Genomic DNA, 23,955 nt, shown 5'->3' on the forward strand with positions numbered 1-23,955 from the left:
TTGAGTGTGTTGTGTTCAGAGTCAGAGAGCCGTGTCTCTCTACAGTGAGAGGTTTTTGTTCGACGGCTCAATCAGTTTGTATCACTGTGGTACACGTTCGGTGGAGGAACCAGACTGGAGTTTGGATGTAAGTTACATTTTTGATGTATCTCATTAATTCATGAGCAATGGTTTTGTCTTCTGCAGACATCTAACGCTATAAAAGCTGAAATATCAGCTTACATAGATACATAAATTTTAAATTTTTCATGATTTTTCAACATTATTTGAAAAACATTAGTTTTTTATTTGATATTTAAATGACGAATAAAAACATTGTAAGTGTGTGATTGGCAGGAGAAATCTTGTAATCAGATTTTAGAGGACAGAAACTTGAGGACTTGTAGTTTAGGTTTAGTCAGACAAAGTCAGAGAGCCGTGTCTCTCTACAGTGAGAGGTTTTTGTACGACCACTCAGTCAGTTTGGATCACTGTGGTGGACTTTTGGTGGAGGAACCAGACTGGATGTTGGAAGTAAGTTTCTGCTCAAATATTGAATATCAAAACATCAGTTAAATTTTGGATTTCAGTGTCTGAACATTTGCAGTAAATTTAAACTCCCATTGGACTGATATGAATCCTTTCATAGACTCAGTTTGATTCTTAATTTCTCCTCTTTAATCTTGAAATTGAACTCAAAAAAGCTTTACTGAATTTCTCTTACTGTACGTCAAAATGTTTTAAATGTAGCCTTTACTTCTTAATGTTAAATAGTTTACAACTAAATTGTTTAAAACGGTGAGAATGAAGCTGAAATCTCTGATCTCATCATTTCTCTGATTGTCTTCTTACCTCAGTATGAAATAACTGATAGTTTTCTGAGGCTTTTAAATCTGTCGTATGAACATTTTAAATATGGTCATCAGTTGTTTTATATAGCTGATAATGTCCTTTAAAAGTGTATCTAATTAACTTTTGCCTTTCTGAGAGTTAAGACAGTAAACATCTTTTTATAAATGTATCTTGTCTTTGAACAAAATCATAGATGATGGAATATATATTCAAACTGTATTGTACTGTTTTCTTCAAATAGTTAAAACAAAAAGATTTTGTATTTCTTTTATTTGATGTCCAGTGCAGTTTGATGTATTTCAGGTCATATGAGGACTCTTTCTGTGCTGATATGCATGAGAGGTTTCTTAAAGGGAAGTGAAACAATGTGTGAGTGAGTGACTGGTGGAGCAGAAAAACCATCTGACAGAAACTCCTTAAAGGAAAGATAACCCACTCTCACACAGTAAAGGGGGCGGAGTTGCTGGTGTTTGATTGACAGCTGTGTGCTCCCTGTCCTCTAAGCCAGTGGTTCTCTAACTGTTTTCAGTAATGAACCCTCTTTGAAATATCTTTTCAGCCAAGTACCCACTGACCAGCAAAAAACCTTTTTTGACTTTGTGGCATTTTTAGCATGTTTCTGGCATTTCTTTGATGTTCTTGACGCTTATTTTGATGTTTGAAATGTTCTTATTTAAAATATTTCACAATTTCCACCTCTGCTCCTATAGGTGATGTGCGCCCATACCTGACAGTGCTGCCCCCCTCCAGAGAAGAGCTGGAGCAGGGGAAGGCCACCCTCATGTGCCTGGCCAACAAGGGCTTCCCCTCAGACTGGAGTCTGGCCTGGAAGGTGGACGGCAGCAGCAGCAGCAGCAGCAGCAGCAGCAGCTGGGAGGAGAGCAGGAGCCCCGGGGTGCTGGGGAAGGACGGCCACTACAGCTGGAGCAGCACCCTGAGGCTCCCTGCAGACCAGTGGAGGAAGGTGGGCTCTGTGACCTGTGAGGCCACCCAGGGCTCCCAGACTCCGCTCTCAGAGACACTGAGGAGAGACCAGTGTTCCCAGTCCTGAGCTGACTCACTGGCAGGGACTCTGCTACTGGTTTTACTCTGACACTGCTCTCACTCTGCTCTCTGCTACTAGCTCTGGCTTTTATTTCACCTCTTTAAGTAGACACATTTACCAGCTTGTTTGACAAGTTTTTGTCAATTTTTCCGAAGTTTTGGTCACATTTTCTGACAATTGTCAGTCTCATTTTTTTGTACTTGAGTAATTCATCCCTGCTGCAACTGTCTTTTATATTACATGTGCTGACAGCGCTATTTGCCAGCTTGTTGCAGTGTTTCAATATTATTTCTGTTTCCAGATAATAAAGACGTTTTCATCAAATCAGTTGTTTCCAGTGTTTATTATTATCAAAGTGTCTTATTACATCTTTTCTTAATGGTGTCACTGACTTTGTGAATTTGTGAAGACAAACTGATCCAACAAACTTGTTTTAATTTCTCCATGGTGACTGTAGAAAGACAGTATAGGATTATATAAAACAATTTCTATAATGATAAACCTTTGGTCGGAACATGGTTGGAACATTTCAATGAAAAATCATCCAATCATCTCTTATTACTTTAGTGTGTTTATAGTAAGGACAGTAATATGTTATTTCCTTTAAGTGTCTCTAAAGAACATTCATTATTATTTAAACAAACTACAAAATGTCTGATAAATATTTTCTAAATCTGAAATTAAAAGCACAATATCATCAGCATGGAGAGAGATAAAATGAGAGTGATTTGCAGTTCAATCCCTGGAAATATTTAAATTACAAGTAAAGAGAAGCCAAAAGAAAATAACTACAAATGACTAAAATATGTTATAGACATGGTTACCAATATTACAACATGACATAAATCACATTTTGTAATTTATTTTAACGAGTATGTTTGAGTTTAAATGACAAGTGATAGGATATAAAATAAATAAATATGTACAGTTTTAGTGTTAATGTGTTCTCATACTCTGTGGATTAAACTCAAAGAATTTAAATCAAACTTCAACTGAGGTCAGCCTTGATGTGCAGCAGAATGTTTCAAACTGTTTAATTTAAATACTTTACAGTATAACTTCTAGTTAGATAAAGTATATTTAGTGTCAAAATGCTTAATTTCAATTATTATTAAATTTATATTTTTGGTTAGTCAAGCTTCTTTTGTTTTAGTTTAAGTGCAGTTGTTGAGTCAGATCAGTTCCTCTCCAGCTGAGGGAGGTTTTTGTACGACGTATCAATGTGTGAACGGTGTGCTGTAACCCTGCTGACAGTAGTAAACTCCTGAATCTTTATCCTCTACTCCTCTGATGGTCAGAGTGAAGTCAGTCCCAGAACCACTTCCAGTAAAACGATCTGAAACTCCAGACTGACGGGTTGTAGCTGAATAAATCAGGAGTTTAGGAGCTTCTCCAGATTTCTGAAGGTACCAGTGAAGGTTATAAACAGTTGTACTGGTTTTACATCTGATGGAGACAGTCTGTCCTGCAACAACAGACTGAGGTCCAGGAGACTGAGTCAGGATGATTTGTCCTGATGAGCCTGAAAACATGAAAAAGATGCAGAAGGGTTATTGAGACAAATCCAGCTTAGAGAAAGATGATCAACATCCAAACAGAAGAGAGTCATTTCTTTAACATGGAGAACAGATGGAAGAAGGTAAATGCTGCTTGTTCCAGTGTTTCTCCATCATAGCAGAACATCATTGTGGTGAACCTGGTTGCATCCTGAAGCAAAGTTTTCAGAAGAGAGTCTCTCCCTGAACAAGGAGCCCCAGGGTGGCCAGCAGTAGAGTCAGTGACATCATCATTGTGCTGCCGGTGTACCAGTATCTCTGAAAGGCCTGGACAGCCACTGATCAACACTGGCCTCTTAACGGCTGGGAGCAGAGAGGCAGGACACATATGCAAACACACAGAGTCAGTGAACTGTAGCTGTCCTCAACATGTCACGCTGTTTCCTCCTCACTGCTGACACTCATCACTTACAAAGAGTCTACTTGCATCAAGAAAGAAATGAACTCTACCAGCTGTTTTCATGTTATATTGGTTCTCCGTGTTGATGTATTGGTTTTAATCCTCATTAGCTGACATGAAGCTGATATCTCAGATTTCTATGTTGTATACTGTTAATAATTTGATGTCAACATGCTGATGTAATTGATAGTGGAGCTTGTCTTGTGACCACATTATAGCTCTACCGACTTATATGCCTGTGTGTCTTAAATGTTCTGCACTTTGACCAGACAAGTTTCCCAACTCTGACTGGTAAGAGTTCACCCTAAACAGAAATAAAAAGATGAAGCTATCAATAATACATACAGATAACCCTATACAATACAAGTTGATTAGGCTAATGCTAAAAGACAGCAACATAAAAACAAGAACAGTTGGGTAAGATTAACACCAGCACACACACACGCACACGCACACACACACACACACACACACACACACATTGTGTTTCCCTATCTTTGTGGGGACCCGCCCATTGATATAATGCATTACCTAGCCCGTCACCATAACCTTAACCATCACAACTAAATGCCTAACCTTAACCCTTACCCTAACCTTAACCATCACAACTAAATGCCTAACCTTAACCCTTACCCTAACCTTAACCATCACAACTAAATGCCTAACCTTAACCCTTACCCTCACCTTAACCATTACAACTAAATGCCTAACCTTAACCCTTACCCTAACCCTAACCATAACCTAATTCTATCCCTTACCCTAAAACCAAGTCCTAACCCCCAAACAGCCCTTTACAGTTGTGGGGTCCAGCATTTTGGCCCCACAAAGCTGTCCAGACCTCACAAGTATAGTGTATTCCTGGTTTGTGGAGCCCACAAATGTAGTTAAACGAGAAAACACACACACACACACACACACACACTTGTAGATGTAGATACATGTTTTCAGAATATTTATGTTATAGATAGTTAGTAGGGCTTTGAATTTGTAGCAATTCTAAGAAATCGTTTCTGGATTAATTCCGTGATGGCAGTCTGACACTGAAGCTTCGATACGTGCTTCAAACCATTAACTACAGTTCCATTTGAAGGTTGCTTTGGTACGGAAACATCACGTGACATATGACGTCTGAAGCAGCAACTGCTTCCTTCTCTGAATGAACCAGCTGAGTGGTTCCCAGCGCCACCGCCACACGCAAACCAGTCAGCTGCTGCACTGCAACTGGCACCGCCTCGTGTCCAGCTCAAAGCATAATAACTTTAATGCACAACATTGCTTTTGGTTCGTAGTAGCATTAGTTTGTTTGTATCAATTTATTTTCATTAGCCTACTATGGAAGCATCTAGGAAGAGAGGTCGTTCTGACGTGGGAAAACTTTATTGTGATCGCTCCTGATGAGGTATGTAATGTATGAACGTATGTAATGTATGAAGGTATGTAATGTAAGAAGGTATGTAATGTATGAAGGTATGTAATGTATGAAGGTATGTAATGTATGATGTATGAAGGTATGTAATGTAAGAAGCTATGTAATGTATGAAGGTATGTAATGTATGAAGGTATGTAATGTATGTATGTATGCATGATCACTTTGGATAAAAGCGTCAGCCGGCGTCATCCGTTCCCTCTGAATGAATTTTCTCTAAATGTAGAAAGTTTGTGAGCAAAAAAAAAACGGGATTTGTCCAAAAAGTGTGGAAAAAATAATGTTCCTTAATAAAACTCTTTGAGGGTTCCCTATGCCACATACTCCCTGGCCATAGTTACACAAGCACACCCAACTTGTGCCATATTTTCCCAGCACATCCTCAGTTTCCCAAACACTCTCTCCCCAATACCCAAATAACGCAAATTCATCAATCTTTATCAAAAGAATGATATCCCATTCTTAGTATACATGTTCACTGTGCACTGTGTGATTTATTTCCCTAGACTTAAAGCCTCTTAAAGCCTCCTGTCCACTCTCTACCAAAAGATAATTTAGATGCAGCCTTGGCACTTCACCAGGGGAGGTCACTGTTACTGAAGCTTCGAGTAATGAACCCATTTTCAAAACAATTCTTCTCAGTGGTTCAGTGCTCCACCAAAGCTTCATTTGCCCATCACTAACCCCAACTAACCTAAAGTTCTCAACCTCCATCTACATACAAGTTTAAAGTTTTAACAAGAAACTGCCACAGCTCAAACTGCAAAGGGATCAGAGAGGAGAGAATCCTGTTTTACCGGCTGCACAGGTGGAAAGCAATCAGCGTTCTCACCTGGAGAGAAACCAGAGTGGGGAAGAGAGAGAAAAAAACAAAGAGAAAACACATGATGACTAGTTTTCTACTCTGCCTGGAACGTAACAATGTTTTAGAGCTTTAACTCAGTGAGCAGCGGACTTTTTCTTGATGCCAATGCTCAAGATGAAATAGTGAGGTGTACAGTAGATACACTATTTTGTAGCCCATCAAACAAATTATATATTTTAAGATGAAAATGTAAGACTTTAAGTTTTATTTCAATGTAAAAGAGAACATTTACAATATCTAACAGCATATAAAGGTTATACAACATCAAAATTACAGTCTTCAAACTAAAAAGTGTTTATACAGATTAATCATTTGCTTTCTGTTAATTCAAAAATTTTACTTACATGCCTTTCCTTTAACTTTTAATATTTTAGACTTTTCACTCTGGATGTTTTAAGTTATTAAATAAAAGTTATGAATTTAACCCGATCACTGTTCCTCCTCTGAGGCTACAATTAATAGGGAATAACAAGCACAACATTAGAGTGGGACCTGTAGACCTCTGCAGAATATTTGAGCCATGTCTCTTCACATTTTGGTCACACAGACACAATTAGTCTGTCATTTTGGAATTAAAATCCGGTGTGCATAAATCCCATTAAAAATATACAGTGAATGGACAAATTGTCACACTACGTACTTTTCTGTAATGAAAACTCTCAGAGGAACATTTTCATTTAAACTTTATTTTTTGTCGGCGAGTCATTAAGAACAGCTTCTTATATACAATGGTGGCCTCACAAAGCCGCTTAGGAGAAGGGAAGGATATAACTATGTTAGACATACAGTTTAGTGACATAAAAAACAATTTAAAATACAACATAGACAGCAGTCAACATGTGAAATGAGAGAAGTTCACAGGTATATGGGTGAATAAGAAAAGGAGAAACCATACAAATGATTAGCTGGGAAATTACGATGTGGAAAAGCAACTGCATATGTCGGTGAACAAGGATGAGATGGTGGTTTTAAAAGATGAAATGGAAATGAGTTTGTCCAGTTTAAGAATCTTTTCAGAGCTTTCCAGTGGTGAGAGGCGGCAGATTGAAAAGATGTGAGACCAGAGGAAGAGTTGGATTTGCCAATGCTTCATTGAATATGAAGTGAGGACCTGGTATTGTATGTGACAGACTTTGGCTGCAGCAGGTGACATAAGTAAGGTGGTGAATTGTGATTGTAAATGAAGTGAACCAATGAATCAAGGCCTCAAACTTGTTACTTATTTAAATCAAAACGCCTTAGTTTGTCTGAAAGACTATCGTTTTATATAGAGACAACTCTTGTGATGGGTGTATAAGTATGAAGTATGAAAGGACAGTTTGTTTAGTGACTGTGTGTTCTGTATGAATTGGGTCCCAGATTACATTATGTTTATGACAGCGTCAGTGTTTCTGCCACAGAAAACTTCAGTGTCGTCAGATATTTTAATGTGATGTGTGGATGTTGATGTTATATATACGGTGAATTTGGTTAGTGTGTGTACATCAGTGGAGCTGACTCTGCTGTTGTTGTGATTTGAATGTTCTGATTGTTCTTCTTCACTGGAACTGTTCTCTTCATTTGAGGAAACTTTCAGGTTGTTGAGGTTTACCATTTGAACTTTTGAAAGAGTTCCAAAATCTGATGAACACTAATGCCTGGCTCACATTACAGGAGTTTTAGGCCGATTTATGCCCGATTTACCCCTCCCGAGAATCTGAGAAAAAATCTTGTCGAGGACCTCGATCGGTTCCGATGTTCGGCGCAGATTATCTGGTAATGTGAGGCGTTCACAGATCGAATCTTGCACCTCCCGATCTGCTCGCATACACATCGGGGCCGCCACGATAATATCAAACATGTTTGATATCTAGGATTATAATCGGGCGTGAAACGACTATGATTACGTCAGTACTTCCACAATAGCCAATGAGAGACAGGTCTGCAAGGAGACAGAAGTGACGGAAACTTTTGAAAATATCCGCGAAAGCAGCTGCAGTACGAGTCCGGGTGGACGACTGAGTTGGAAGAAAGGATGGTGGAGATGTGGCGACAGCACGAGTGCCTGTTTAATGTATCATCTAAAGAATATCATAATGGGAATGATAAAGGGAAGAGCTGGGGAGAGATCGCTGCAGATCTGGACCTACCGGGGGAGTGTACAAAGTTGCTAGCGCACTAGCTAGCAAATGTAAACATTAGATATCTAGGTCAGTGATCATCTGCTACATTCAGGTCTAACAAAAGATGCATTGCACATACCGTATTTTTCGGACTATAATTCGCTCCGGAGTATAAGTCACACAGAACAACTAGCAGGGCGTGGAGACGTACCGTTGACCAGCCCCTCCCATCCCGGTGTTCAAGCCCCCACCTGTAGACTCGTTCCCAGCTCTGGTCATCTAGCTTTCAGCCCACGATTAGCCGATTAGCTTTCTTTGTTTTCTTCATTGCAGTAAGAGTCACCTTTTCTCCAGTCTCCCTCACAAGTTTCTCCCTCATTTCAAACTTTCTTTCTGATGCTCGATTACTGTTTTCGGGGCTGCATATTTTACTACCTGCAGTTTATCTCTTTTCTTTCTCAGTTGTCTTTAGGAACAGCATATAGTTGTCACAAGCCTAGAGCGCCCTCTCAAGGCTGTTTCCAGTATGAATTAACATTTAAAAACATGTTAAATTATATATATTTTGATATACAAATCGCACCTGACTATAAGTCGCAGGACCAGCCAAAAGTAGGAAAAAGGTGTGACTTATCTACAGCAAGTTGCCGTGACACAGTATCCATTTTGTTTACATGCGCTTCCTCAGATCGCGTCACGTGAGGTGCTGAATCTGGCAAGATAATCTTAAGAATATCTTGTAGTGTGTGATGCCCCTCTATTTTCAAATCTTGTAGTGTGAGCATGTTTAAGATTTGAGGGAAGAAAATCTGCAAAGATTCTCCTCAAGTGTGTGCTGCAACCAGATTTCAAAATCGGTTAGGATTTTAAAACTCCTGTAGTCTGAGCCAGGCTTAAGTGTGTGTGTGTGTGTGTGTGTGTGTGTGTGTGTGTGTGTGTGTGTGTGTGTGTGTGTGTCTTCAGTGAACTGTATCAGTCTCTGCAGTAGCTTCCAGCTGCAGCAGTCAGTTCAGTTTCTGTTCAGTCTGACTGAGGGAGGTTTTTGTACGACGCTTTTTCACTGTGTGAACACAAGCTGACTGTTGATTTCATGGAGACTTTTACAGTAATAAACTGCTGCATCTTCAGCCTCAACTCCACTGATGGTCAGAGTGAAGTCAGTCTTTGATCCACTGCCTGAAAAACGATCTGGGGTTTCTGATACTCGCTGATCAAACCCGTAAATGAGCAGGTGCGGAGCTTCTCTGTCCCTCTGCTGGTACCAGAATAAACAGGGGTAGTAGCTACTACTCGGGCCACAATCTTCATCAACCTGCTGACTGACTCTACAGCTGATGGAGACGGAGTCTCCCCGAGCAGAGCTCACTGCTCCAGGCTGAGTCACTGTGACCTGACCTCTGGACTCTGAGGATACAGAGACAAAAACATAAAGCAGCATCACGGTTTAGTCGGCTTCATTTCAGAGGGACGGATGTTGATAGAGGAGAGGAGTTTGATTCTCTGGACTTTACCTGTGAAGCAGCAGCAGAGGAGAGTCCAGATGAGGACGGAGATCAGAGTCATGTTTTTGATGAGGAGGATTTCTGGGGCTTCTGTTGTCATGAAGGACAGCTGTCAGTCATCCAGTGTTCAACTCTCAGGACTATAAACTCTCCCAGAGCACTGGAGCATGGTGCTGCTGATGCAAAGTGGCTCTCTATGGAAATGCTCCGACTGACTCCAACAGGGACTTGGATTACTCTGAGGATGCTGTTTCTCTACGGATCAATCACTTTATCACAGGATTGATTCATAATGTGGCAGGAAGCATTTTAATGTGGATTTAACACTAACTGTGGATATATTACTTTCTAAAACTTTTTCTGTCTAGTTTCATTTATTGTTGGAGGGATCAATTTTACTTTCAGACAAATTATACAATAAATCTGTAAATGTGTAAATAATTCTTCACAATTGTGGCAGTGCTTAATACATATACAGTGAAATAGTAAATTCTTCAAAAACTAGGAAGAGTGTGTTGTTGAGTGTGTTGTGTTCAGAGTCAGAGAGCCGTGTCTCTCTACAGTGAGAGGTTTTTGTACGACGGCTCAATCAGTTTGTATCACTGTGGTACACGTTCGGTGGAGGAACCAGACTGGATGTTGGAAGTAAGTTCAATTTTTATGTATTTTGTTAATTCATGACCAATGCTTTTGTGTTCTGCAGACATGTAACTCTCTACATGCTGAAATATCTGATTTTACATAATTTTTTACGATTTTCAAAATTGTTCTACCAACAATCAAAATAATATTTTTTTCATTTGAAATTGAAATGACAAAAACATTGTAAATGTTTGATTGGCAGGAGAAATCTTGTAATCAGACAGAAACTTGAGGACTTGTAGTTTAGGTTTAGTCAGACAAAGTCAGAGAGCCGTGTCTCTCTACAGTGAGAGGTTTTTGTACGACCACTCAGTCAGTTTGGATCACTGTGGTGGACTTTTGGTGGAGGAACCAGACTGGATGTTGGAAGTAAGTTTCTGCTCAAATATTGAATATTGTATCATCAGATAAAGGTTGGATTTCCATGATGAACATTTGCAGTAAATTTAAACTCCCATTGGACTGATATAAATGCCTTTATAGACTCAGTTTAAATCTTCATTACTCTTCTTTAATCTTGAAATTGAACTCAAAAAAGCTTTACCGAACTTCTCTTACCATAGCGTAATTCAAAATGTTTCAAATGTAGCCTTTATTTCTTAATGCTAAACTGTTTAAAACTAAATTGTGTAAAACAGTGACAATGAAGCTGAAATCTCTGATCTCATAAATTGTCTGATGGTCTTTTTACCTCAGTATGAAATAACTTTGACGGTTTTCTGAGGGTTTTAAATCTGTGTCATGAACATTTTGAATCTGGTCATCAGTCGTTTTATATAGCTGATAATGTCTGATTAACTTTTGCCTTTCTGAGAGTTCAGACAGTAAACATTTTTCTATAAATGTACCTGGACTGTGAACAAAATCATAGATGACAGAATATGCATTCAAACTGTATTTACTGTTTTCTTCAAAAAGTATAAAACAAAAAGATTCTCTTTGGTATTTTGAAATTTAAAATCTTTCTCTTTCATGTCCAGTGCAGTTTGATGTATTTCGGGTCATATGAGGACTCTTTCTGTGCTGATATGCATGAGAGGTTTCTTAAAGGGAAGTGAAACAATGTGTGAGTGAGTGACTGGTGGAGCAGAAAAACCATCTGACAGAAACTCCTTAAAGGAAAGATAACCCACTCTCACACAGTAAAGGGGGCGGAGTTGCTGGTGTTTGATTGACAGCTGTGTGCTCCCTGTCCTCTAAGCCAGTGGTTCTCTAACTGTTTTCAGTAATGAACCCTCTTTGAAATATCTTTTCAGTCAAGTACCCACTGACCAGCGCAAAGCCTTTTTGGTAGAAAAACAGCTATATAAAGAGTTAGTACAATGCTGCACCATCAGTGTTGGATTTACTAAAGAATAACCTAAATGTAAAACACTTAAATGCTATTTTTTAAATGTTCAGATCACACCATCACTAATTTCTTTCATCATTCATAGTATAATAGTTTTAAGGATTATGCATGTCTGTTAGTTTTTGATTTAACTTTTTTTTTTATACCTCCTGTAGTAACATTAGTAGCCCAAACCCAGTTTGGGAAATACTGTTCTGAGCTGATTGGTGTCTCCTAGGTGATGTGCATCCCTCCCTGAACATTTTTTGTGGGGGGGTTTGGCAGTTTTTTTTGTGATTTTATTCTACCTTTTCTTTGTTCTTTGGTACATTTTTGTTGCCTTTGTCGACATTTTTGACACTTTTATAGACATATTGGCTTCTTTCAATGTTTTCTTTTATGCTATTTCCACGTTTATGTTGCTTTATTTTAAGTTTATGGCATTTTTTCAAAATGTATGTCTCTTATTTAGACGTTTGGGGTGTTTGGTCTTATGTAGAACATTTTTTAACTCTTTCCACCTCTGCTCCTATAGGTGATTTGCGCCCCACCCTGACGGTGCTGCCCCCCTCCAGAGAAGAGCTGGAGCAGGGGAAGGCCACCCTCATGTGCCTGGCCAACAAGGGCTTCCCCTCAGACTGGAGTCTGGCCTGGAAGGTGGACGGCAGCAGCAGCAGCAGCAGCAGCAGCAGCAGCAGCTGGGAGGAGAGCAGGAGCCCCGGGGTGCTGGGGAAGGACGGCCACTACAGCTGGAGCAGCACCCTGAGGCTCCCTGCAGACCAGTGGAGGAAGGTGGGCTCTGTGACCTGTGAGGCCACCCAGGGCTCCCAGACTCCGCTCTCAGAGACACTGAGGAGAGACCAGTGTTCCCAGTCCTGAGCTGACTCACTGGCAGGGACTCTGCTACTGGTTTTACTCTGACACTGCTCTCACTCTGCTCTCTGCTACTAGCTCTGGCTTTTATTTCACCTGGTTCAGTAGACACATTTACCAGCTTGTTGCAATGTTTCTATATTATTTCAGTGTTTCCAGATAATAAAGACATATTCATCAAATTAAATAGTTTCCATGTTTTTCATTATCAAAGTATCTTATTACATCTTTTCTTAATGGTGTCACTGACTTTATGAAACTCTGAAGACAAAATGATACAACGAACATGTTTTAATGTCTCCATGGTGACTGTAGAAAGACAGTATAGGATTATATGAAACAATATCTATAATGATAAACCTTTGGAACAAACCTCATGGTCAGAACATTTCAATGATAAATTATCCAGTCATCTCTCATTACTGAAGTGTATTTATAGTAAGGACTGTACTATTTTAATTGCTTTAGTTATATCTATTATTATTTAAACAAGAGAGAACAGCGTAGAGAGAAATAAATTGAGTGTGATCTGCAGTTCAAACTCTGGAAATATTCAAATTCTATTCCTGCTGAAGAACCACAAAGACAAATAAAGAGACGACAAAAGGAGATAATTGAAATGTTACTCATTTACATATTCCATAAATCATTTATGGTTTCAATCATAAAATACATTTCTTTGCCGGAATACAAAACACACAAAATGACTAAAATATGTTATAGATGTGATTAGTAATTTTGCAACATGAATAAACATACATGATTGTAATTTATTTCAGCAGTGAGTATGTTTGAGTTTGTATTAAAAGTGGTCAGATTTGAAACAAATAAATAATATTTACAGTTTTAGTGTTCATGTGTTATCATACTCTGTGGATTAAACTTATCAAAGAATTGAGATCATAATTCAACAGAGGTCAGCTTTGATGTGCAGCAGAATGTTTCAAACCCAGTTTTATATAAATACTTTACAGTATAACTTCTAGTTAGATGAAGTATATTTAGTGTTAAAATGTTCAAAGTCAATTATTATTAAATATATTTTAGTTTAGTCAAGCTTCTGTTGTTTTAGTTTCAGTGCAGCTGTTGAGTCAGATCAGTTCCTCTCCAGCTGAGGGAGGTTTTTGTACGACGTTGTATCACTGTGTTAACCTGCTGTAACCCTGCTGACAGTAGTAAACTCCTGAATCTTTATCCTCGACTCCTCTGATGGTCAGAGTGAAGTCAGTCCCAGAACCACTTCCAGTAAAACGATCTGAAACTCCAGACTGACGGGTTGTAGCTGAATAAATCAGGAGTTTAGGAGCTTCTCCAGATTTCTGAAGGTACCAGTGGAGGTAGCTACTAACACTTGTACTGGTTTTACATCTGATGGAGACAGTCTGTCCTGCAACAACAGACTGAGATCCAGGAGACTGAGTCAGGATGATTTGTCCTGATGAACCTGAAAACATGAAAAAGATGCAGAAGGGTTATTGAGACAAATCCAGCTTAGAGAAAGATGATCAACATCCAAACAGAAGAGAGTCATTTCTTTAACATGGAGAACAGATGGAAGAAGGTAAATGCTGCTTGTTCCAGTGTTTCTCCATCATAGCAGAACATCATTGTGGTGAACCTGGTTGCATCCTGAAGCAAAGTTTTCAGAAGAGAGTCTCACCCTGAACAAGGAGCCCCAGGGTGGCCAGCAGTAGAGTCAGTGACATCATCATTGTGCTGCCGGTGTACCAGTGTCTCTGAAAGGCCTGGACAGCCACTGATCAACACTGGCCTCTTAACGGCTGGGAGCAGAGAGGCAGGACACATATGCAAACACACAGAGTCAGTGAACTGTAGCTGTCCTCAACATGTCACGCTGTTTCCTCCTCACTGCTGACACTCATCACTTACAAAGAGTCTACTTGCATCAAGAAAGAAATGAACTCTACCAGCTGTTTTCATGTTATATTGGTTCTCCCTGTTGACGTATTGGATTGCATCCACATTAGCTGACATGAAGCTGATACCTCAGATTTCTATGTTGTAAATTGTTAATAATTTGATGTCAACATGCTGATGTAATTGATAGTGGAGCTTGTCTTGGGACTCACACCCGTTTTGAATAAGGTGGTGTTTATATCGGGATGACATGATGACATAATATCCAAACATGATAGATGTACTCAAACATGTTTGTTACATCCCCTTATATGGTAGCGGGGACAGAACTCGACAATTGAAAATGAGTGAGAGTCGTTGTAGGAGTGAAAATTAAAGTGTTTATTTTTAACATACTCCGACCACTAAAAAGCAACTGACAGAAAGGCATCTGCGTATGTCGGTCAACAAAAGATGAGATGGTGGTTTTGAAAGATGAAAGGGAAATGAGTTTGTCCAGTGTAAGAACATTTTCATTCATTTCCAGTTCCGAGCGGCAGCAGATTGACACGATGCAAGACCAGAGACAGAGTTGGATTAATGAATGCTTCATTATATATGAAGTGAGGACCAGGTATTGTATGTGATGGACTTTGGCTGCAGCAGGTGACATAAGTAAGGTGGTGATCGGCCCAGAAGGGTCTTGTAAATGAAAGTCAACCAATAAATCAAGGCCTCAAACTTTTTACTTGTTTAAATCAAAACATTTTGATTTGTCTAAAAGACGGGCGTATAAGTATCAAGTATGAAAGGACAGTTTGTTCACTGACATGTTTTGTATGATATGTGTCCCAGATTACATTATGTTTATGACCGTCAGTGTTTCTGCCGCAGAAAACTTGTGTTGTTTTGCAGATATGGAGCTTCAGTGTCCTGAGATATTTCAATGTGACGTGTGGATGTTGATGTTATGTACAGTACAGGCCAAAAGTTTAGACACACCTTCTCATTCAATGCATTTTCATGACTATTTACATTGTAGATTCTCACTGAAGGCATCAAAACTATGTATGAACACATATGGAATTATGTACTTAACAAAAAAGTGTGAAATAACTGAAAACATGTCTTATATTTTAGATTCTTCAAAGTAGCCACCCTTTGCTTTTTTTGATAGCGCTGCAAACCCTTGGTGTTCTCTCAATGAGCTTCATGAGGTAGTCACCTGAAATGGTTTTACCTTCACAGGTGTGCTTTGTCAGGGTTAATTAGTGGAATGTTTTCCCTTATTAACAGGGTTGGGACCATCAGTTGTGTTGTGCAGAAGTCAGGTTGATACACAGCCGACAGTCCTATTGGACAATTGTTAGAATTCATATTATGGCAAGAACCAATCAGCTAAGTAAAGAGAAACGAGTGGCCATCATTATTTTAACAAATGAAGGTCAGTCAGTCCGGAAAATTGCGAAAACTTTGAATGTGTCCCCAAGTGCAGTCGCAAAAACCATCAAGCAATACAACGAAACTGGCTCACATGAGGACCGCCCCAGGAAAGGAAGACCAAGAGTCACCTCTGCTGCTGAGGAGAAGTTCATCCGAGTCACCAGCCTCAGAAATCGCAGGTTAACAGCAGCTCAGATTAGAGACCAGATGAATGCCACACAGAGTTCTAGCAGCAGACACATCTCTAGAACAACTGTTAAGAGGAGACTGCGCGAATCAGGCCTTCATGGTCAAGTAGCTGCTAGGAAACCACTGCTAAGGAGAAGCAAAAAGGGCCAACAAGTGCTACGCATCTCTGGGAACTCCTTCATGACTGTTGAAAAACCATTTCAGGTGACTACCTCTTGAAGCTCATCAAGAGAATGCCAAGACTTAAGTACATAATTCCATATGTGTTCATTCAAAGTTTTGATGCCTTCTGTGAGAATCTACAATGTAAAAAGTCATGAAAATAAAGGAAACCCACTGAATGAGGTGTGTCCAAATTTTTGGCCTGTACTGTATACACTGAATTTGGTTAGTGTGTGTACATCAGTGGAGCTGACTCTGCTGTTGTTGTGATTTGAATGTTCTGATTGTTCTTCTTCACTGGAACTGTTCTCTTCATTTGAGGAAACTTTCAGGTTGTTGAGGTTTAACGTTTGAACTTTAGGAGGAAATCTGGTAGAGACACATTGAAAGGTGTGTGTGTGTGTGTGTGTGTCTGTGTGTGTGTGTGTGTGTGTGTGTGTGTGTGTGTGTGTGTGTGTGTGTGTGTGTGTGTGTGTGTTTGTTCAGCTGTTAAGGACAAAGGGCAGGATCTTTAAATTTCATTCATGTAACTTTAGGGGAATTTTAATGGTTGTTTGTTACTTCAGCTCATGCTGTCAGATTGTAACCACAAATATTTAGCTTATGGAATATATTTTGTACAAAATACGCTGTGTGTGTGTGTGTGTGTGTGTGTGTCTTCAGTGAACTGTATCAGTCTCTGCAGTAGCTTCCAGCTGCAGCAGTCAGTTCAGTTTCTGTTCAGTCTGACTGAGGGAGGTTTTTGTACGACGCTTTTTCACTGTGTGATCACAACCTGACTGTTGATCCAATGATAACTCTGACAGTAATAAACTGCTGCATCTTCAGCCTCAACTCCACTGATGGTCAGAGTGAAGTCAGTCCCTGATCCACTGCCTGACAAACGATCTGGAATCCCTGATGCTCGCTCATTAACAAACTTAAAGAGCAGTTTAGGAGCTTCTCCATCTCTCTGTTGGTACCAGTACAAAAGTTGTTTTCCAATATTCGAACCCCAACTTGAATGGGTCGGTACATAAACATCTTGACTAACTCTACAGCTGATGGAGACGGAGTCTCCCCGAGCAGAGCTCACTGCTCCAGGCTGAGTCACTGTGACCTGACCTCTGGACTCTGAGGATACAGAGACAAAAACATAAAGCAGCATCACGGTTTAGTCGGCTTCATTTCAGAGGGACGGATGTTGATAGAGGAGAGGAGTTTGATTCTCTGGACTTTACCTGTGAAGCAGCAGCAGAGGAGAGTCCAGATGAGGACGGAGATCAGAGTCATGTTTTTGATGAGGAGGATTTCTGGGGCTTCTGTTGTCATGAAGGACAGCTGTCAGTCATCCAGTGTTCAACTCTCAGGACTATAAACTCTCCCAGAGCACTGGAGCATGGTGCTGCTGATGCAAAGTGGCTCTCTATGGAAATGCTCCGACTGACTCCAACAGGGACTTGGATTACTCTGAGGATGCTGTTTCTCTACGGATCAATCACTTTATCACAGGATTGATTCATAATGTGGCAGGAAGCATTTTAATGTGGATTTGACACTAATTGTGGATATATTGCTTTCTTAAACTTTTTCTGTCTGGTTTCATTCATTGCTGGAATTATCAAGTTTACTTTCAGATGAATTTAACAATAAATCTATAAAAAATTGATTCATTCTATACAATTGTGAAAGTGTTTGATACATATAATGTGAAATAGTTAATGCTTAAATAAACAGGAAGTGTGTGTTGTTGAGTGTGTTGTGTTCAGAGTCAGAGAGCCGTGTCTCTCTACAGTGAGAGGTTTTTGTACGACGGCTCAATCAGTTTGTATCACTGTGGAGGACTTTTGGTGGAGGAACCAGACTGGATGTTAACTGTAAGTACATTTAACTTCTAAACAAACTCATATTTTATATTGATTTAGTTTGTATTTGATTAAAACAAGCTTTACATTAAGACTTGTGCTGATAGCTGAAATTGAATATTATTGCAGTGATAATTACGTTACTGTTATACAGATACAATTCTGTCTGACAAAGAAACTCACTTGATACCTTTAAAATCTTAATTTTGACAGTTTGTACATTATTGTAACTCATTCTGTTTTTAAATATTATAAATCTTTATTGAAACCAAAAATTTTATCTAACATTTTTTTCTGTGATAAAATTATGTTTTAACATGTTGTTAGAGAGAAAATATTCCTAATTGTTTTAAATTAAATAGTTATGAAATTTCGGCTGAAGAAACCTATTACTACCAAGTGTCTTGAGTGAGTGTTTTATGTGGAAACATTAAATGTTTTAGTCAGTCTTACAGACTGATGAATTTAATTACATGTCACCTCACGTTATAACCAATAAATATCATAATACCACAGCTGTCACGTTAACTACATGTTGTATTAGGAGAATATTTCATTTAAGTTGGAAAAAATCATTTTCAGCATTTAAACAGTGTGTGAATAGTGAAGTGTGTGTGTTGTCCCGGTTCAGTAGTGATGCCGGGCGTAAAAGAGGAGAACAAACAACATCGTCTCTTATGAGTTTTGGGTTGAGATAAAAAATGTGAAGATCAACTTAAAGTCTCACACTGGTGCTGGAATTCATTCCATGTTACACTTGATCACTGATATTTATTAATTAAACTAAAGAAAGAAACTTTATCTTTAGTTCTGAAACCCGTCTGTTGTCATGGTTCAGCAGTGATGCCTGTCTGTTGCCATGGTTACCGAGCTCAGAGAGGGAAGTGAAACGTTTAAAACCAGTTTCATCCAAACTGCAACGACCGACAGAACCTAACATACAGAAATGAATAATAATAATGAATTTATTCTTAGGGACCGACTTATGAATTAAATAGAATAATGTAAAAAGTATGGTGTAATAAGCAAATGCTTCAAACTCCAACTCTTTGGTCAGTTTTGAGTATGAACGAGTTAAGATGACAGTATAGGGTGACCCTTTTTTACTATTTATGTTACGTATGTGATGTTGTGTATCTATGTGATGGAAATAAACTAATCTAAACTAAACTAAACCAGACAACAGGAAGGAGTTAATTTTGACTTTGTCTGACATTTGATCTCTCTCTCTCTCTCTCTCTCTCTCTCTCTCTCTCTCTCTCTCTGCAGTGGGTGATGTGCGCCCCACCCTGACGGTGCTGCCCCCCTCCAGAGAAGAGCTGGAGCAGGGGAAGGCCACCCTCATGTGCCTGGCCAACAAGGGCTTCCCCTCAGACTGGAGTCTGGCCTGGAAGGTGGACGGCAGCAGCAGCAGCAGCAGCAGCAGCAGCAGCTGGGAGGAGAGCAGGAGCCCCGGGGTGCTGGGGAAGGACGGCCACTACAGCTGGAGCAGCACCCTGAGGCTCCCTGCAGACCAGTGGAGGAAGGTGGGCTCTGTGACCTGTGAGGCCACCCAGGGCTCCCAGACTCCGCTCTCAGAGACACTGAGGAGAGACCAGTGTTCCCAGTCCTGAGCTGACTCACTGGCAGGGACTCTGCTACTGGTTTTACTCTGACACTGCTCTCACTCTGCTCTCTGCTACTAGCTCTGGCTTTTATTTCACCTGGTTCAGTAGACACATTTACCAGCTTGTTGCAATCTTTCAATATTATTTCACTGTTTCCAGATAATAAAGACGTATTCATCAAATTAAGTTTCTATGTTTATTATTATCAATGTGTCTTGTTACATCTTTTCTTAATGGTGTCACTGACTTTATGAAATCCTGAAGACAAACTGATCCAAACATGTTTTAATTTCTCCATGGTGACTGTAGGAAGACAGTTTAGGATTATATAAAACAATGTCTATAATGATAAACCTTTGGAACAAAACTCATGGTCAGAATATATCAATGATAAATCATCCAGCCATCTCTCATGATTGAAGAGTGTTAATAGTAAGGACTGGAATATGTTATTTGCTTTAAGTATATTTAAAAGAGCATTCATTATTATTTAAACAAAATACAAAAAGTCTTATAAATACTTTCTAAATCTGTAATAAAAACTACATCATCATCAGCATTTAGAGAATATCTCCAACCTGGCCTGGGAACGCCTCGGGATCCCCCAGTCGGAGCTGGTTAATGTTGCTCGGGAAAGGGAAGTTTGGGGTCCCCTGCTGGAGCTGCTCCCCCCGCGACCCGACACCGGATAAGCGGACGAAGATGGATGGATGGATGGATAAACTATAAACTATACAATATCATCAGCATGGAGAGAAATAAAATGAGTGTGATCTGCAGTTCAATCTCTGGAAATATTTATATTACATGTAAAGAGAAGACAAAAGAAAGTGACTACAATTTAATAAAATATGTTATAGACATGATTACTAATTTTACAACATAAAATAAATCACATTTTGTAATTTATTTCAATAATGATTATGTTTTAGTATTCTATGAAAAGTGATAAGATATAAAATAAATAAATAATTACAGTTTTAGTGTTCATGTGTTATCATAGTTTAGTGTTTAAATGCTTAAAGTCAATTATTATTAGATGTATTTTAGTTTAGTCAAGCTTCTGTTGTTTTAGTTTCAGTGCAGCTGTTGAGTCAGATCAGTTCCTCTCCAGCTGAGGGAGGTTTTTGTACGACGTTGTATCACTGTGTTAACCCGCTGTCACCCTGCTGACAGTAGTAAACTCCTGAATCTTTATCCTCGACTCCTCTGATGGTCAGAGTGAAGTCAGTCCCAGAACCACTTCCAGTAAAACGATCTGAAACTCCAGACTGACGGGTTGTAGCTGAATAAATCAGGAGTTTAGGAGCTTCTCCAGATTTCTGAAGGTACCAGTGGAAGTTGTTACTATGAACATATGAACTGGTTTTACATCTGATGGAGACAGTCTGTCCTGCAACAACAGACTGAGATCCAGGAGACTGAGTCAGGATGATTTGTCCTGATGAACCTGAAAACTTGAAAAAGATGCAGAAGGGTTATTGAGACAAATCCATCTTAGAGAAAGATGATCAACATCCAAACAGAAGAGAGTCATTTCTTTAACATGGAGAACAGATGGAAGAAGGTAAATGCTGCTTGTTCCAGTGTTTCTCCATCATAGCAGAACATCATTGTGGTGAACCTGGTTGCATCCTGAAGCAAAGTTTTCAGAAGAGAGTCTCACCCTGAACAAGGAGCCCCAGGGTGGCCAGCAGTAGAGTCAGTGACATCATCATTGTGCTGCCGGTGTACCAGTGTCTCTGAAAGGCCTGGACAGCCACTGATCAACACTGGCCTCTTAACGGCTGGGAGCAGAGAGGCAGGACACATATGCAAACACACAGAGTCAGTGAACTGTAGCTGTCCTCAACATGTCACGCTGTTTCCTCCTCACTGCTGACACTCATCACTTACAAAGAGTCTACTTGCATCAAGAAAGAAATGAACTCTACCAGCTGGTTTTATGTTATATTGGTTCTCCGTGTTGACGTATTGGGTTGAATCCTTATTAGCTGACATGAAGCTGATATCTCAGATTTCTATGTTGTAAATTGTTAATAATTTGATGTCAACATGCTGATGTAACTGATAGTGGAGCTTGTCTTGGGACTGACACCCGTTTTGAATCAGGTGGTGTTTATATCAGGACGACATGATGACATAATGTCCAAACATCATAGATGTACTCAAACATGTTTGTTACATCCCCTTCGATGGTATCGGGAACAGAACACCACAATTGAAAATGAATGAGAGTCATTGTAGAAGTGAAAATTAAAGTATTTATTTTTAACATACACCGACCACTAAACCCGAGGCCTGCGGCCCGTTCCAGAAAGCAGGTTTAGTGAAAACTCTGAGTTTGTTAACCCTGAGATGAGGGAAACTCTGGGTTTTCTGTTTCAGAAAGAGAGGTTAATCAATCCTGAGAGAGAGGGGGAACTCCAGCCCGTTCCAGAAAGAGAGGTAACTTAACCTCAGAGTCAGTTACTATGGTAACTGAGCCTGTGAACCTAACCTGGTTGGGAGAAGGTTTTCTTCAAGAAACCTTGAGTTTCTCTCATTCTCCTCCCTCTGAGAGGGAGGACAAACTCATTTCCTCATTCATTTCTTCAGTCTGTATCAGGCACATTTTAATGCAGTTTGTTATCTGCATGAATAAAAAAAACTTATTGGTTTATGTTAGGCAGATTATAAAACGTTTATTTCTCAAACATGTCATCATGTCCTTTTGTCGACGATCCCGTTGATGAAAAAGCTGTATTAATTCACAGAGAGTTTACGTCGGTATTGAGTCCCGACTACAGATGTATTTTCATTTCCACATAACCGATTTGAGAGATTTTTTTCGTAGTCCATTAGCTAGATATGTAGATACCTTATCCGTCCTCATATCACTAATATGAAGACGCATTACGTTTCTTGCAAACGGCAGTTTTCTTTATAACAGTGTAGCGGATCATACTGTAATAGTAGGCTAAAGCCACTGTATGCAGAGCCGTCATTAGTATAGCTTACTTTTTCGCCCGCAGGATTGCACCTAAATGAAATTATAGGTGTAATACAATTCCAGTTTTCACCAGTAATATTATAAGTTAACAGTTATTAAATATGAAATGAATACACTGTTAATGCGTACGTATTGACTGGAGCAGCAATTTTCTCCCACACCAGTTCTCTCTCTTTTGCAGCTGCTGCTGCTTTTTTAACAAAATGCATCTTCCAACCATAGACAGTCGGTTCAAACTCGCTGTTTGTGTGCATGAGTATTTCCGCCGACCCGTTTGTTTGTGGTTGTTACCATGGTGAATCGTAGAATCATGGCTCCATTCATGCTGCCTTTTTATTGTGGTGGTGCACGCGGGTAACTCTGAGTGAACTATACTCCGAGTTGATTGAACCAACTCAAATCAGCTGTTCTGGAACCAAAAACTCTGAGTTTCCCATCTCAGGTAAATCAACTCAGAGATCAGGGTTACACTCAGAGTTTGTTAAACCTTCTACCTGAAACAGACTCCAGGTTGGATCCAAGGAAACATACTGGGCGGAAAAAGAACATAAGGACTCCAGGGAGTATATGCATTATACAAAACTACATACTGTCTTACTGCAATGAGATGAAATCTCAGAGGAACATCATTTTTATTTCATTTTATATTTTACAGGCATGTCATCACAAACAGGTTGTTATTTACAATGGTGGACTGACAAGTGACAAAGCCACTTAGGGGAAGGTAAGGAGGGCTAGGGACTAATATACATTAGACATAAACAGTTTTAGTGAGATGAAATAAAAATTAAATACAACAGAGAAAGCAATCAACACATGAAACGAGTGCACAGGTACGTGGGTGAATAAGGGAGAAACAATACAAATGTTTAGCTGGGAAATTATGATGTGGAAAAGGAACTGCATATGTCGGTGAACAAGGATGAGATGGTGGATTTAAAAGATTAAATGGAAATGAGTTTGTCCAATTTAAGAATCTTATGCAGAGCATTCCAGTAGAAAGCAGAGGCAGATTAAAAAGATGCGAAACCAGAGGCAGAGTTGGATTAATGAATGCTTCATTGAATATGAAGTGAGTATTGTATGTGATGGACTTTTGCTGCAGCAGGTGACATAAGTAAAGTTGTGATTGGACCAGAAGGGTATTGTAAATGAAAGTGAACCAATAAATCAATGCCTCATACTTGTTAGTTGTTTAAATCAAAACACTTCCTTTTTTTCCAAAAAACTATCTCAGACAACTCTTGTGATGATAAGTATCAAATATTAAAGGTCCAATATATAATACT

At 39.4% G+C, this 23,955-nt stretch overlaps 6 gene segments (V, D, J or C); 3 read left to right on the forward strand and 3 right to left on the reverse strand.

The window, feature by feature from the left end:
* The first annotated feature begins 66 nt into the window (after positions 1 to 66).
* Positions 67 to 12,759, forward strand: LOC114568743 (Ig kappa-b4 chain C region-like). The segment is given in 2 exon segments: positions 67 to 127; positions 12,235 to 12,759. A coding segment is annotated over 1 exon segment (273 nt).
* LOC114568446 (Ig kappa-b4 chain C region-like) lies at positions 300 to 2,200 on the forward strand. The segment is given in 3 exon segments: positions 300 to 317; positions 438 to 513; positions 1,542 to 2,200. Coding segments are annotated over 3 exon segments (435 nt in total).
* Positions 12,760 to 13,583: 824 nt separating the features above from the next.
* Positions 13,584 to 14,369, reverse strand: LOC114568737 (immunoglobulin kappa variable 1-39-like). The segment is given in 2 exon segments: positions 13,584 to 14,016; positions 14,233 to 14,369. Coding segments are annotated over 2 exon segments (357 nt in total).
* Positions 14,370 to 16,980: 2,611 nt separating this feature from the next.
* On the reverse strand, positions 16,981 to 17,495 carry LOC114568447 (immunoglobulin kappa variable 3-20-like). The segment is given in 2 exon segments: positions 16,981 to 17,336; positions 17,444 to 17,495. Coding segments are annotated over 2 exon segments (408 nt in total).
* Positions 17,496 to 17,971: 476 nt separating this feature from the next.
* LOC114568744 (Ig kappa-b4 chain C region-like) lies at positions 17,972 to 19,827 on the forward strand. The segment is given in 2 exon segments: positions 17,972 to 18,079; positions 19,337 to 19,827. A coding segment is annotated over 1 exon segment (270 nt).
* Positions 19,828 to 20,723: 896 nt separating this feature from the next.
* Positions 20,724 to 21,474, reverse strand: LOC114568735 (immunoglobulin kappa variable 2D-28-like). The segment is given in 2 exon segments: positions 20,724 to 21,124; positions 21,341 to 21,474. Coding segments are annotated over 2 exon segments (360 nt in total).
* Positions 21,475 to 23,955: the final 2,481 nt, after the last annotated feature.

The sequence above is a fragment of the Perca flavescens genome, chromosome 14 (assembly GCF_004354835.1).
Source record: "Perca flavescens isolate YP-PL-M2 chromosome 14, PFLA_1.0, whole genome shotgun sequence".
In the NCBI taxonomy this organism is placed as follows: Eukaryota; Metazoa; Chordata; class Actinopteri; order Perciformes; family Percidae; genus Perca; species Perca flavescens.